Here is a 14,003-nt window from a genome sequence, read left to right on the forward strand (position 1 = left end):
CCCAGATCGACGCTCACACGAAAGGGTGGCATCTCCACAGGCAGGACTAGCATGAGTAGAGAGCTAAGGATTCAGCATAAGCTGTAGAAATCAGTATTAAAATTGTAATTCCCTTTGATTAATCGGCCCATCGCTCTCTCAAGCGCTACCCAGAGTATCACCATCCGAGACCTAGATCCAGCTACATTAGAATGGGATGAATATCTTAATCCAGGACATCAACACCCCACAAATGTTGCCACCAGCTAGCTCTTTCACTACCAACTTCAAACAAAGGCTTGATGCATATGCAATGTGTTGTAACAAACTGTCTAGTACAGGGGTGGACAAACTTTTTGGCCTGAGGGCCACATCTGGGTATGGAAATTGTATGGCAGGCCATGAATGCTCACAGAATTGGGGGTTGGGGTGCGGGGGGGGGTGAGGGCTCCAGCTGGGGGTGCAGACTCTGGGGTTGGGCAAGAAATGAGAAGTTCAGGGTGCGGGAAGGGGCTCCGGGCTGGGGGGGGGTGCTCGGGGGTGGGGCTGGGGTGAGGGGTTCAGGGTGCAGGAGGGTACTCCGGGCTGGGATCAAGGGGTTCAGAGGGCAGGAGGGGGATCAGGGCTGGGGCAGGGGGTTAGGGCATGGGAGGGGGGTCAGGGGTGCAGGGTCCGGGCGGTGCTTACCTCAAGCAGCTCCCAGAAGCAGAAGCATGTCCCCCCCTCCGGCTCCTATGCGGCGATGCGGCCAGGCGGCTCTGCGCACTGCCCTGTCCGCAGGCGCCGCCCCACAGCTCCCACTGACTATGGTTACTGGCCAATGGGAGCTGCAGGAGCAGTGCTTGGGGTAGGGGAAGCATGCGGAGCCCGTTGGCTGCCCCTATGCATAGGAGCCCAAGGGGGGACATGCCACTGCTTCTGGGAGCCGCATGGAGCGGGTCAAGCCCCCAACCCTGCTCCCCAGCTGGAGCTCGAGGGCCAGATTAAAACACGTGGAGGGCCAGATGCAGCCCCCAGGCCGTAGTTTGCTCACCCCTGGTCTAGTGTGTGCATATCCCTGCCCTCTACTGAATGGAATGGGCACTGACTGACTGTGTTTCATAGGCTCGACCCTGCTAAAAGGGATGCACTGTCTCAGGAACAGCAGGGATAAACCCAGATCCTTCTGCTGTTCCTGACATGTTTCAAGTGGCCATAGCATACAGCAAACTGGCATCTTCGGTTGCCATGGATGTTACAATATTACAGAACCTAGGAAACTTTCAGTTTCCAGCCACTGACTCAAAAGTGTTGGGCTGAAATTTTCCATCACTGGTCTCTGCCTGAAGGTGAGAGAGTTGCAAGAAACTTTTATCAAGAGATTTTGAGTCGAGGGGAAATAAATACACTTCTTCCATTTAAAAATATTCCAAAATAAATCATTTAAAAAAAACATACTTTTAGACAGGGCTACAGGACAAATGTCTGAACTTTAAGGTCTATGACCATGCCACATTTCATGGAGCTAGTGTTTAGCTTAGTTAAAAATGGTTTGAATTTAACCACTATATTAGTGTTTGAAAATTAACCGCATGTTAGGTAAGGTGCTTAATTCTAGATGGGTGCACTTCAAACAGATGCAGTGAAGTTAGGGAAGTTGGCACGTTGATTCAAAGAGCATACATGCTTGTCTGGCAAAACTAGAGGAGCTATAAGCTTCAGAAAGCAAATTGGTGTGGAAAAAGGAATTCACTAACACAATACCTCCAGCTTCTAGTTTTCCCTTTAAATGCGTAGGAAATTAAATGAAGGTGAAGGGGATCAACGTTAATGCAACAGTAAGGCTGAAAGATTGAATGCTCAAACATCAGAAAATCCCAAAAGATTTAAGGTTGCTCTGGCAACGTTAAATCTGCCACATACCATAATCACAGTATTCTCTCCTCCTTTCCCTTGTTAAATGTAATCCGTAATCTATTATCTATAGACACCATTAAACATACAGGATGTGCAGTAAGGCCGAGTTAACTTTATATTTTGGAATTCCTGACTTGGAGTCTTTGCATCAATGCCACAAAGTTTGCAAGATCAATGGTTTTTGCATTTAATTTTATCAGTTGATTAGATCCATTCCCAACTAATGCAGCCCTGGCTGGTTTTGAATCCGTACACAAAACTGGTATTCCAGAGAGACTCTGACTGTGGCTTCATTTAAAAACAAAACAAAACAAAAAAAAGCCCACAGGTGTGGGGTTTTAAACCACAGGATAACAAATGTGCGTTAGCTATCACACTGTAAAACTGTACTGGAAACACAAGGCACCTGTAGTTTTTACCATGAGGAAGCTAAATAGGACCAACTCTACACCCCTCACCTGTGGTTCATCTCACCTAGCTACTTCACAGTAAAAACTACAACACACCTTTTTTTTGGCAGTGAAAACCAGGCCTCCATTCACCTGTTCTCTACCACAGCGCACAGTAACTGACATGCAGGGCCGGCTCCAGGCACCAGCGCAGCAAGCAGGTGCTTGGGGCGGCCAATGGAAAGGGGCGGCACATCCGGCTCTACGGCAGCGGGTCCCTCAGTCCCTCTCTGAGGGAAGGACCTGCCGCCAAAAAATGAAGCAGCGGAGGTAGAAGTGCCGATCGTGGCTTTCCCCCTCCTCCCCCACCGCTTGGGGCGGCAAAAACGCTGGAGCCGGCCCTGCTGACAGGTGTGCTCTAATAAATCAATCAAACAGCCCATCCTCACTGCTGCACCTTCTCCATTCAGACCCCAACCGGTTTTGGTTTGAATTCTTTTGCCTTGTTCCCACCGCTCTTAAGCTATTTTTATTGCTTATGTGATACCACAGATGCCTCAGATTCCAGGTCTATTATAACAGCAGGGAGTGCAGGATTCCCGTACAGATGGGATGTATGCTGACTCTTGCTACAGACCTATCAGCAGAGCCATTAGCAAACAGCTATAATCTTTGCTTCCTGCATGTCTGAGATATAGTTTGACCCACGCTTAAGGCCATGGCTGGCCTGCAAGCTGCATGGTATTTCAAACTCTCTAAAACTGAAATCGTATTTTGTGACTGTGTAAGCAGTGTTCAAACCCCCAAATGCTTTCACTTTTTTTAGTCTCCCCATTGCATTTAAAGAGCAACCTAATAACAGCAGCTTCTTATGGACAAAAGGAAATTAGCTGTTTCCACATATTTCACATGAGCAGCAGAATAATCACGTAAGATGCATGAAAACATTCTCGAGGTCTCACACCTTATAAGAAGTTTCCCATGCTTTCTGCAAACCAAACATGCAGAGAACTCATCCTGTCAACATGAAACCCATGGATATTTTGCTTTCTATGAATTCTAGAAAGCACAATTATATCTATGTTTCTCGTATCTTTTTGCCTACATCCTCTTCTGGGCCGTGTGCTTTACACTTTCTCAGGCTGAAGTCTTCAGTCTTATCTTCTGCTGATTCAGCCTGATGGGTTTTTTTTATCCCTGCACCTTGCAGAGTGGTTTGATGTGTTCCAGACATTTTTTACATGGATACTTTTGTACAGACACTTTTTGCAGAAATGTTTTTTAAAATAGCATGTAAACTGAGCACTGATATGAAAGTTAACACGTCTGGCCCTAGCAGCAAGAGACTAACTGTAGTTTATCCTACTGGAAAGCTACTTTGGCTTGGGCAGCAAACTATACTATTGTTTGCCTTTCTGACGAGATAACTGTCATTGAACTACCTGAGAAGCCCACGCTCAATCTCTCCCCTCTGCTGTCACCACAGACCTCTATCAAAGCACTAACACATTCAACTGAGGCCTGGTCTACACTGGGGGTGGGGGGGTATCGACCTAAGATACGCAACTTCAGCTACGAGAATAGCATAGCTGAAGTCGACGTATCTTAGGTCGACTTACCTCGCGTCCTCACAGCTGAGTACAGAAGTCGACGGCAGAGTGATCCCCGATAGATCGATCACTACCCAACTATCCGGGTAGTGTAGACATACCCTTAGGCTCAGCCTCTGGCTTGTTCACCTGTTCCATGGCCCATCCTCTTGTCCTGGGGCGTTAGTTCTTTGGCTGACATCAGCTAGACACTTCCCCCTCCCCTTTGAACGGCAGCTCTGTTGCTTTGCTCACTCCCTTCACCTGCCACTGCCTTTGAAGAGATTCTGTTCTCTTTGCTCAGCAGCTGGGGCTCCCCTTCTTTGACAAACAGCTAAGTGCTGTGTCTGAGGTCATTGTCACTGGACAGGGTCACTTGCTTATCCAGCACTTATCCTTTTCCCAGGTTTCTGGGCAACAAGACTTTCCCAGCCTGAACCAATGAACCAGAGCGACGGATGACACTGCTGATGCTGGTTTGAAATTATTTCAGTGATGTAGGAGGACTTATGAACGACAGGTGAGGTCCCAGAGGACTGGAGAAGGACAAACATACCTATCTTTAAAAAGGGGAACAAAGAGGACTTGGGGAATTATAGACCATCAGCTTAACTTTGGTATCTGGAAAGATATTGAAACAAGTTATTAAACAATCCATTTGCAATCACCTACAGGGTAACAGGGCGATAAGGAATAGCCAGCATGGATTTGTCAAGAACAAATCATGCCAAACCAACCTAGTTTACTTCTTTGACAGGGTTACTGGCTTGTGGGTGGGAGGTGAAGCAGTAGACATGATGTATCATGATTTTAGTAAGGACTCTGACACAATCCCGCATGACATTCTCATAAGCAAATTAGAGAAATGCAGGCTAGATTAAATTACTATTAGGTGGGTGCACAACTGGTTGAAAGATCAAACTCAAAGAGTAGTTATCAACAGTTCACTGTCAAACTGGGAGGACATACCTAGTGGGTTCAGACAGGGGTCAGTCCTGAGTCCAGAACCATTTGATATTTCATGAATGACTTGGATAATGGAGTGAAGCATACGCTCAGAACATTTGCAGACCAAGCTGGGAGGGGTTGCTAGCACTTGGAAGACAGGACTAGAATTCAAAATGGGTCTGAAATCAACAAGTTGTAATTCATTAAAGACAATTGTAAAGTACTTCACTTAGGAAGGAAAAATCAAATGCACAACTACGAAAGGGTAGTTGTAGTACTGCTGCAAAGGATCTGGGGGTTCTCAAGGAACAAAAATTGAATATGAATCAGCAATGTGATGTAGTTGTGAAAATACACCCCAGAATATTAGCCTTAACAGGAGTATCGTATGTAAGACATGGGAGGTAATTATCCTGCTCTACTCAGCTACAGTACTGTGCCCAGTTCTGGGTGTCACGCTTTAAGAAAGAGGCAGACAACTTGGAGAGAGTCCAGATAGCAACAACAAGATTGATAAAAGGTTTAGAAAACCTGCCTATGAGGAAAGATTGGGGAGGAAATGGGCACGTTTAGTCACGAGAAAACAAGACTAGAGGGGACTTGATAACAGTTGTCAAATATGGTTTAAATATCCTCTTATAAAGAGGATGGTGAACAATTGTTCTCTGTATCTAGTGATGGTAGGACAAGAAGTAACTGGTTTAATCTGCAGCAAAGGAGATTCAGGTTAAGTATTAGGAAAGCTTTTCAACAATAAGGATCGCTAAGCACAGGAAAAAGCTTCAAAGGAAGGTTGTGGAATCCCCATCTTTGGAGGTGTTTAAGAACAGGTTGGACAAACACCTGTCAGGGATGGCCTAGGTTATCTTGGTCCTTCCTCAGTAAAGGGGCTGGACTAGAGGTCAATTCCAGCCCTACATTTCTGATTCTATGAAGCTGAAAGCCAAACCCCACTCCTGGCACCAATACCACCCTTCTGTTTTTGGAAGTTCGTCTAATTTTGAAGGATCCTCAAGAATATGAGAGTTTTTTCCAAACAGATTAATGTACGCATCACTTGAACCCCCCCTCAAACACCCCGCCCCCGAAATACAGCCTCCTCTGGGATGGAAGGCAACAGCAACACCACACAACAGATTCGGACCAGATATTATTCAGTCACACATGCATTGAAACAGAAAGTGAACAGAACAGAGATGCATTTGAAATTGTATTTACAGGAAGAAGGAAGAAACACACATGGGAAACAGTGCGGGTCACAACACACCCCAAATCCCCCCCCCCCTTTTTTTTTTATGGTAACAGTGCCCCTTGTCACCCACAGAATTCTAGAGAGTTTAATTATTAAGCTTTGTGGAATTTGTAGTCAACTTTTTCCTGATGGACTGTATAATCAAGTCCCAGCTACTACTTATAGTTGCTTGTTAGAACTAATTTAAAGGGCAAACATTTCTAGGCCTCTGCCAGCCTTGATCTTTAATTTACACATTTTCTTTGTGTTCCAGGATCAAGAAATTCTCCGGGCCTAAGTCCAGCCTCGCTAGCGCTCATGAGCAACCTGACATAGCAGTGACACATGTGATTGAGAAAGACAAATGAAGGGAATGATTCACTGTCAGGCTTGCAAGTTACTAATGAGTGAAACGAAGAAGTGGGCAGTAGTCCACGAAAGCTTATGCTCTAATAAATTTGTTAGTCTCTAAGGTGCCACAAGTACTCCTGTTCTTTTTAATGAGTAAAACCAGATACACGTAAATGCAATGTCAATAAGTGCACGGTTACCTGGCTCTATGATCAGAGTTCCCTCAAAGGACATTGTTTTTTAAATTTGTATGGGGGGGGGGGGGAAGAGTCAGGAAATTGAAGAAGTTCTAGTTCCCAAAGCACGTGTAACTAAGTCACGTTGTATGTGGATACACACGCACACACCTTTTCCCCTAGCATCTCAAAATGCTTTACAAATATTACATAATACAGACAGACCCCCATGTGGGACAGAGTATTAGGCCCTTTTTAGTAATGGGTAAACTGAGGCTCAGAGGTAAAGTCAAGTGTTCAAGCTCACACAGAAGTGAGTGACAGAGCTGGAAACCAGGAGGTAGATCCTGTGCTAACCACTAGACTACCCTTCCTCTCTAAAAAGAGAACGGGATCTAGATCAATGAGCCAAGATACAGGTGCTTTGGGAGCCATCATTTAATTTCCTGGGGTTTGTGTCTTTAAAAACCCCAACCAAAACACCGCAGTGACTATTTGCATTCATGCAGACAGCATTTTTTGGTGTTGTTCTAATATTTCAGTGGTTTGACTTCAGAATTCTACACAAGGGACATTGTATCTTTAGAATGCGACACACCATGCACCTAGCAGGACACTTATTGAGAACTTGCCCCTCATTCAATGGGGGAAAGCAAACACCAAAGACAGCAATCAGAAGATGAGCATCAACAGGAGTCACTTACCTGGGCAACTTTATCCTGCAAGACACAGCCAAAAAGCACTTAATCCAACAGCACTGAGCAAGCCAGTCAAATGAGCATGACAATAGAGGCCAGAAGGAGAGGGCGCTACATGCAAAGCTGCAGAGCCAATACTAGTTTGATGCTCTGCCAGAACACACTAGCAGCAGGACGCGCTCTCATTTGCCGCCGCATTTAGCTACAAAGCTAATGCTGATCAAATTCTCACTAAACTATATTTGCCTCTAATCAGCTTCTCTTCTACGTATTTAAGTGAGAGATTTCTGCTTCCCTGATGGAACCCCTTGTCCCTGCCTCTGTTTGTCTATTACACATCATCTACCGAGTGTCTTGATGCTATTTACTGTACATAAAGTAACATATTTGGGACACATTTTGCATCAGCCCACATCACCCAATACAACTGTCCCCTAACCCCCAAGAACAGAAACCAGACCTAGAGAGAGCAATAATTAAGGGGCTCCCAGCATCCTCAGACCAGGGAAACGGCGAGCAAGCACCATGCTCTAAGAGCTACAAAACCTGGGCTATACTGAACTCCCAATGGGAAGGATTACCAGTGTCACGGCCCCCCAGAGAATGCCATGCCACTGCTTCCTGATAAGCTCCAGGCTGCGGATCAAAAGCTACTGTGAAAGGGGCAAATCAGAGACTATTTAGGGCTTTATAGGTGGAAATCAACATTCTGAACTGCATCCAGAACCGACACCCTGTTCAATCCCTCCACATTTCAGCACCAGGTTACAGGGAGCAGTGGCCTGACTCAGGAGACAGGATTCTCTTTGGAGCATGTCAGCATCACCGACCCATCAAAAGGGCAAAGAAAGGCTGTAGCAGAACTGGGAATCTGATGTCAGGAGTAGGGGAAGAGATCAGAAACATTGATAGGTACATTTTAACACCAAGCATACTACTGTAATAGATCCTATCCGACAGATGGGCTAGAATCTCAAGTGCTTTAGCTGAACAGCTCGGTGAGGGTAAAGCAAGGTCTCTTCTGGAGACCGCACCACAGACTGATGTGCTGAGTGAAAGAGCATGATACCCAGGGGGGACAAGAGGTCAGACACCCTCTCAAACTAAGGATTATAATACAAAATGTGTGTGTGGTGCTGAAATAGAACTATAGTCTGGCTCCAATCCTAACGGAGTGCTAGAGGGGAAAGGAGAAAATTACTCCAGGGGAAAAGGTGACAAGTGTGTGTATCTGGGGAAGGGAGTAGGATCATCAGGATTTGTATAAGTGTTGGAATTTTACATGGGCTGAGCTCTGTAGTCTCAGCAGCACCCCAGAACCTCAAGATGCCTTCAACATGCCCTGCAAAACTCAGGCAGCTGAATTCAGACCCTGCCTGGTCCACCAATGACCTTGAGGGAAGAGGCACAATCTAACATCCGAGTTTGCAGAGGACACAAATTTAAGGCAGCAGCAAATGTGGAGGAACACAGTGAACAAATCCAGACGGATCTGGGGAGATTAGGTTTATGGGCTGCAGGAAGCAACAGGGAAGGGAACAATGGGGCCAGAAGCCGATTAGCGACTGCAAATCTGTAACACTGATGTCAACACTCTAACAGAGACTGGTTTGAAATAAAAATCTGAAGGGAAGACAGACAGGTGAAGTGAAAAGCAGAAAAGTCAGAAGGCTTCTCCCCAGAGTGCATTGGTACAGACTGAAGAGGTAAATACAAGATAGACTGGCTGAGAGATCACTGGCAGAAGAAATCTCCAGCATTGTGTCAATCAGATAAATATTGGAATCAGATCATGTTGTATTCTGCAACCCTCTTATATAGGGTAGGCTTCAGAAATACAGACAAGTAGTTTTTATGCTCCTACTTATCCAGCCCAGCCTCTCAGATCACCCCTCCAATAATGCCATTGTTGATGGCCTGCTTGTCTCTCTCTCAGTTAAGTCTCGGTGCCATTTTTATGCTCCCTCCTATACATGGAATGCTCCCCTCACCCCGCAAGCCTCTACCCACTGAATGAAATTCCTCCTGAAATCTCACTCTTCCCAGGACATCCTCCGTAAGTGCATCAATAACATTCACTGTCTCCTCCCTACATTATCTGCATGCACGTGCCCACACATAGAACCACCATGAAGTACAGAGGCCAGGAAAGTATCCATTTGATCATACTGCTGTCACCCCATCCTTCCTCGGTCCAGTCCCTCCTTTTGTTTCACATCCCTGCCCATCGCGTCACACCTAAAAGTTTCGAATCCAAGCCCCTGGTGACAGGACTGTCTTTTCAGGAAGTACTTAGTACATTTCTGGGCCCTAAAAGAGAATGGTGTTAAGCACATTTCAGAAAAAACATGGCTGAAAATCATTTTTTCTTGCCCTTCCCCTGAAGTACAAGTTCTGGGTTCTGCTTGATAACAGTGCTAATGCCTACAGCAGTGTTCAGAATGCAGCTCCCTGCTCTGCTTTGGATGTTAAACCATCATTTGCCAACCAACTACAGCCGGGGAAATGAAACAGAGCTGTGAGCAAACGTCTTAGCATATAAAAGGCTTTAGTGAGAGTTTATTTCGTGAGTTAATTTTAAAGAACACGGATGGCAAATGTTGCTTTCAGAGATTTAGCCAAACATAAACTGGCAGTTGTAGATTTAAAAATAAAGGCACAAAATCATTTAAAGTGAAACTGGCTCAAGTACAAGGCAGCTTTGCCACGATCTGATTGGACCCTTTTGCTTTGGCTGCTGGTATTTTTCATTTGAGTCCTTCCTGTCTGTGTCTCCCTGCACTGGCTGGGGGTGGCTCCCACTCCAAGGTCCACACAGAATCAGAGAGTGTCACACCCAGTCCAGCTCTCTGCCAACACAGCTCTAATTCCCACAGTACGTTTGCTGGCATTTTGTAGAGTCTAGTTGTGTATATTCCAAGTGAGGAGTCAGCCAGCCTTTCCCTGGAGAGGCTATTTCACAGCTTAATGCATCTCACTGTCTGGAAGCAACAGCTCCCAGCATTAACCGTTTTGCACCCATTGCCTATACAAATCCTTTTCCCATCTCTCAAACCCAGCCTCTCACCTCATTGATGCGGATTTGCTGGAGCTCCTGTTCAGCTGCAGTCAGCGGGGCTGGGGCAGAGCAGGCCGACACATGCTTCTGGTAGCCGCTTAGTGAGATGTCTTCCTGCAGCCACCAGACAGAAGTGAGAGTACATGTCATTAACATAATTATTACAGAATGAAAATCGCTCCCTCCCCTGACCACAATGTTCACCAATGCATGAGAGATGGACGAGAATGCTCTCCTGGAAGTTCTACACTACCGCTGCTTTAGACTCTGACCACACAATCCACTACAGTGTGATCTCACATGGTTCCCAAGGTTTCTCAAGGAAGCACAGCACAGCCTGTAAACAGGCAATATAGGGGCTCCACATTTTTGGCCACTATAACAGGGGGCTACTTGATACAATAACAGAACACACAGAATGAGGCTCACCTATCAGTCTCACAAAGGGTCAAATCTTTGAGTGCTCAGGGAGTTCTCACTCTTCCCAGGAGCACATGACAAAAGGACAGTGATCCAGTCAACATGGGGTATCTTTAGAGAAATGGCAGATGTGTATGCACTACTGGAAGCTGTGTTAACACCTCAACTAAACCATTATTACTATTAGCTCCATATAGCAGGGTAACACACTGTGTAGAGTAGAGTAGCACATCCACTGTGGCACTATGACCTATATGAAAATGTAGGTTTGATCCCCGCTCAGGAGAACTTACAGTCTACACCAGTTGTAAGGGTTTGTCTACCCTGGGAAACTTTACCAAAACAGTTATTCTGGAATAATTAATATGATAATTAATAATTATTCCTGAATAGCTACTTCACTGAAGTTTCCAAGCATAGACAAGTCCTAAGTCTTCTTTTAGAAGTTAAACAAAAATCTTAACTAACTTTCTCCACATTTCAAATAAGCCCCCATCTGGAAGTGGTTTCTCCTTCCAGCTGCCTGACTGCAACAGAGTTTACAACCTGAGCAAATCTGTGGCAGCTGGAGATATTCCATCTGTAACAGGTACTTATCCCAAGCTCTAGCCACAGAAACAGCTGACCCACTGAATTCAGGTTGGCCGATGCCAGCAATTACAGATACTCCCAGTTCACAAAAAAGTGAGCCCCATCCCTCATCATGTTCCTTTGGAAAAAACCCTTGAAAAATAAGCCTGCGTTGGAGCATGCTCTGAAAGTCAGAAAAACATGGGCTATGTTGGGCCATGATGGGTGGTGGCTATTAGCGCAAGTGGCTGCAGTTAGCAAACACGTTTTACTGTAGCCACCTGGTTTCATTTCTTGAGACAAGCTGCCACCTTGTGGCGTTTTTATTTAAAACAACAGTACTTTTATAAAATATCATGTACATCCCCCACCTCCCCCCAATCTCTTCTATAAATGTAATCGGTTTTCTTTGATGTTCCACTAGATTAGCAGAAAAGAAACCTTCTCTTCTGCTTAGTGCCAAGGGGCACTATGATTAATCATTTTATAAATGATTTCTTCATTCAAACAGAACAAGGGCTAAGGAAATTGCCAGGATAACCCTGAATGGATAAAGATACAGCCTGTAGGCAGTGAAAGGGTTAAAGGAACCAGCTCTCCCATAGGTGAGCAGACTGAAAGCAGCCTGTTCCCCAGCTGCCAAGGTAGTGACTCACACAAATCACAGCACCTGCTGCTGAGCTGAACAGGGAAGGTCAAAGATCTCCCGTCAATTTCACTTGTGTGCAGGCACTTCAAGAACAGAGCGCCTGCAGGCACTCTCTTTAATCTTAAAAGCATGAAGACAGACTCTAAAGAAACAAGGACAGAGAGCAATAACAAAAGGTGGGAAAAACCCAGTAGTGATCCAGAAATATTTTAACCCCCATGTGTGGTATCCCAGGCAGTTTTGGCACTGGTTATTGCATCAAGCGTGATCTACACGTAAAACTAAGCTCAACCTAGCTACAGTTGCTAAGAGGTGTGAAAAATTCACACCCAAGAGACACAGTTAAACCGACCTAAGCCCCGGTATAGACCCAGCTAGGCCATCAACCTAGCTACCACCTCTCAAGGGGGTGGATTTACTCCAGTGATGGAAAAACCTCTCCCTGTTGCTGCAGCAAGTCTACCCCACAGTGCTCCAGCAGTGTAGCCATGCCCTCAGATGTTCACCAGAAGGTGCTGTGGGCTTGCAGTTCATGCCATGAGCAGGTGTCCATACCTTAACTGTTCCAAACAGCTCATCTTTTATGTGTCCTCCTCCAAATTCTTTTTTCACTGTTGCTCGGGTCGCTGCATACAGCATCTTCAGCCTAACCTGGACAAATAGAGAGTGAGCAAGATCTATTCAGTGAGGCAGAAAGTTTAACAGGATCAGAGTCTGGGCTCCTGCCCTCTGCTAATTCAAGGGCATCAGTTCTGCAGCTGCTGCAGTGCTAGACTTCCACCGTTGGTGATACTACAAGGCATCGGAGAAGATAGAACTCCTCTCATTAACAGGAATCCACCCCTATCTGTCAGCAACTGCACCATCCTGGCTAGGCAGTCACATTCACTGTCTTATGATGTATTCCAACAGATTGTCCTATCAGTCCAGGGTTTCATTTTCACAGTGCTATAGAATTAGTAATGACAGCTGAGACCCACAAGACGTCATCGAGATGCTAGTCAACCCAATTCAGTAACTTTACTGGCACGACAAGCCATACAAGCATTTCCCCTACCTTTAAGGGCTAATCTCTACACACAGGTCATTTAAGTGCTCCAAAATTGCAGCTTGCAGTTTGGATTTCAGTCCCCCTCTAAACTGGATCCTTTATTTGACTGATCTCCCTGTTTAAAATTCCACTTTAAAGCAACAGGAGAAAGCTATGGCTTGGTTTTAATTGAAGCTCATTGTTTCTAATCTTACCACATCTAACTCCAGAGAATAATTTCTCCAGGCTGTTTTAGTTGCCTCTTGTCTTGCACTTACAGCCAGAAGCAAAATTGCCTTCCTCCCCATGCCCACACACACCATCACAACCAACTTCTTGATTTCTTCTGTCCATCCCACATAAGACTGCTTTACTAGCCTTTCCCTCCCCACCTTACCCCTCCAAAAAAACCTTCGGTTAGTCAGTGGCCCCCATTACAGAAGAATTTTGGATAGTGCTCTGGACATCCCAGAATGGCTTACATGCAGCCAGTAGTCACCTTACCACAAAGCAGAACCTGACTCAATAGCCAGTGGCGATAACAGAAGTAGGATCCTGGCACTCCTGGGGGAGAAGGGTTCTGTAGTGAATTTAGTTCTGGTGGAAAGTGTCTGAAATTGAGCCAAGCCAGCACAGGCAACAGCAGTGACAGCTTTAATAATACCACGTAGCCTCTAGATTGTTCTTTTCATCAGTAGATCTCAAAGCACTTTACAAAAGGAGGTCAGCATCATTATCCCTATTTTACTGATGGGGAAGCGGAGGCCCAGAGCGGTGAAATGACTTGCCCAAAGTCAGCCATCAGAGCCGGGAATAGATCCCATATCTCTCGGGTACTATCCAAATGCTCTACCCCCTAGGCCTCACTGCCTCCCAGAGCAATCTGCTACTGTGATTCAATCTTATTTCATTCTAATTCTCTACAGCTGGCTTGAGATGACCTTGGGTTAAATCACCAGCTGTCACTTTCCCTTCTCTGAAAAGTGGGAATGAGAATACTTATCTTACGGGGAGATTGG

General features: G+C 45.5%; 1 protein-coding gene across 2 annotated transcripts in view; it reads right to left on the reverse strand.

Moving 5' to 3' along the window:
- TWF2 (twinfilin actin binding protein 2) overlaps positions 1 to 14,003 on the reverse strand; it is a 73,703-nt gene that overhangs the window by 13,770 nt on the left and 45,930 nt on the right. The window contains exons 4-6 of one of the 2 annotated variants that reach the window (XM_034777454.1): positions 12,510 to 12,605; positions 10,325 to 10,429; positions 7,264 to 7,278 (exon numbers count right to left, since the gene is read on the reverse strand). In XM_034777454.1, the coding sequence (XP_034633345.1) occupies positions 7,264 to 7,278; positions 10,325 to 10,429; positions 12,510 to 12,605 (216 nt within the window). The remainder of the gene's footprint in view (positions 1 to 7,263; positions 7,279 to 10,324; positions 10,430 to 12,509; positions 12,606 to 14,003) is intronic. The other variant, XM_034777455.1, reaches the window with a different exon arrangement.

This window comes from Trachemys scripta, chromosome 7 (assembly GCF_013100865.1).
Source record: "Trachemys scripta elegans isolate TJP31775 chromosome 7, CAS_Tse_1.0, whole genome shotgun sequence".
Taxonomy (NCBI): domain Eukaryota; kingdom Metazoa; phylum Chordata; order Testudines; family Emydidae; genus Trachemys; species Trachemys scripta.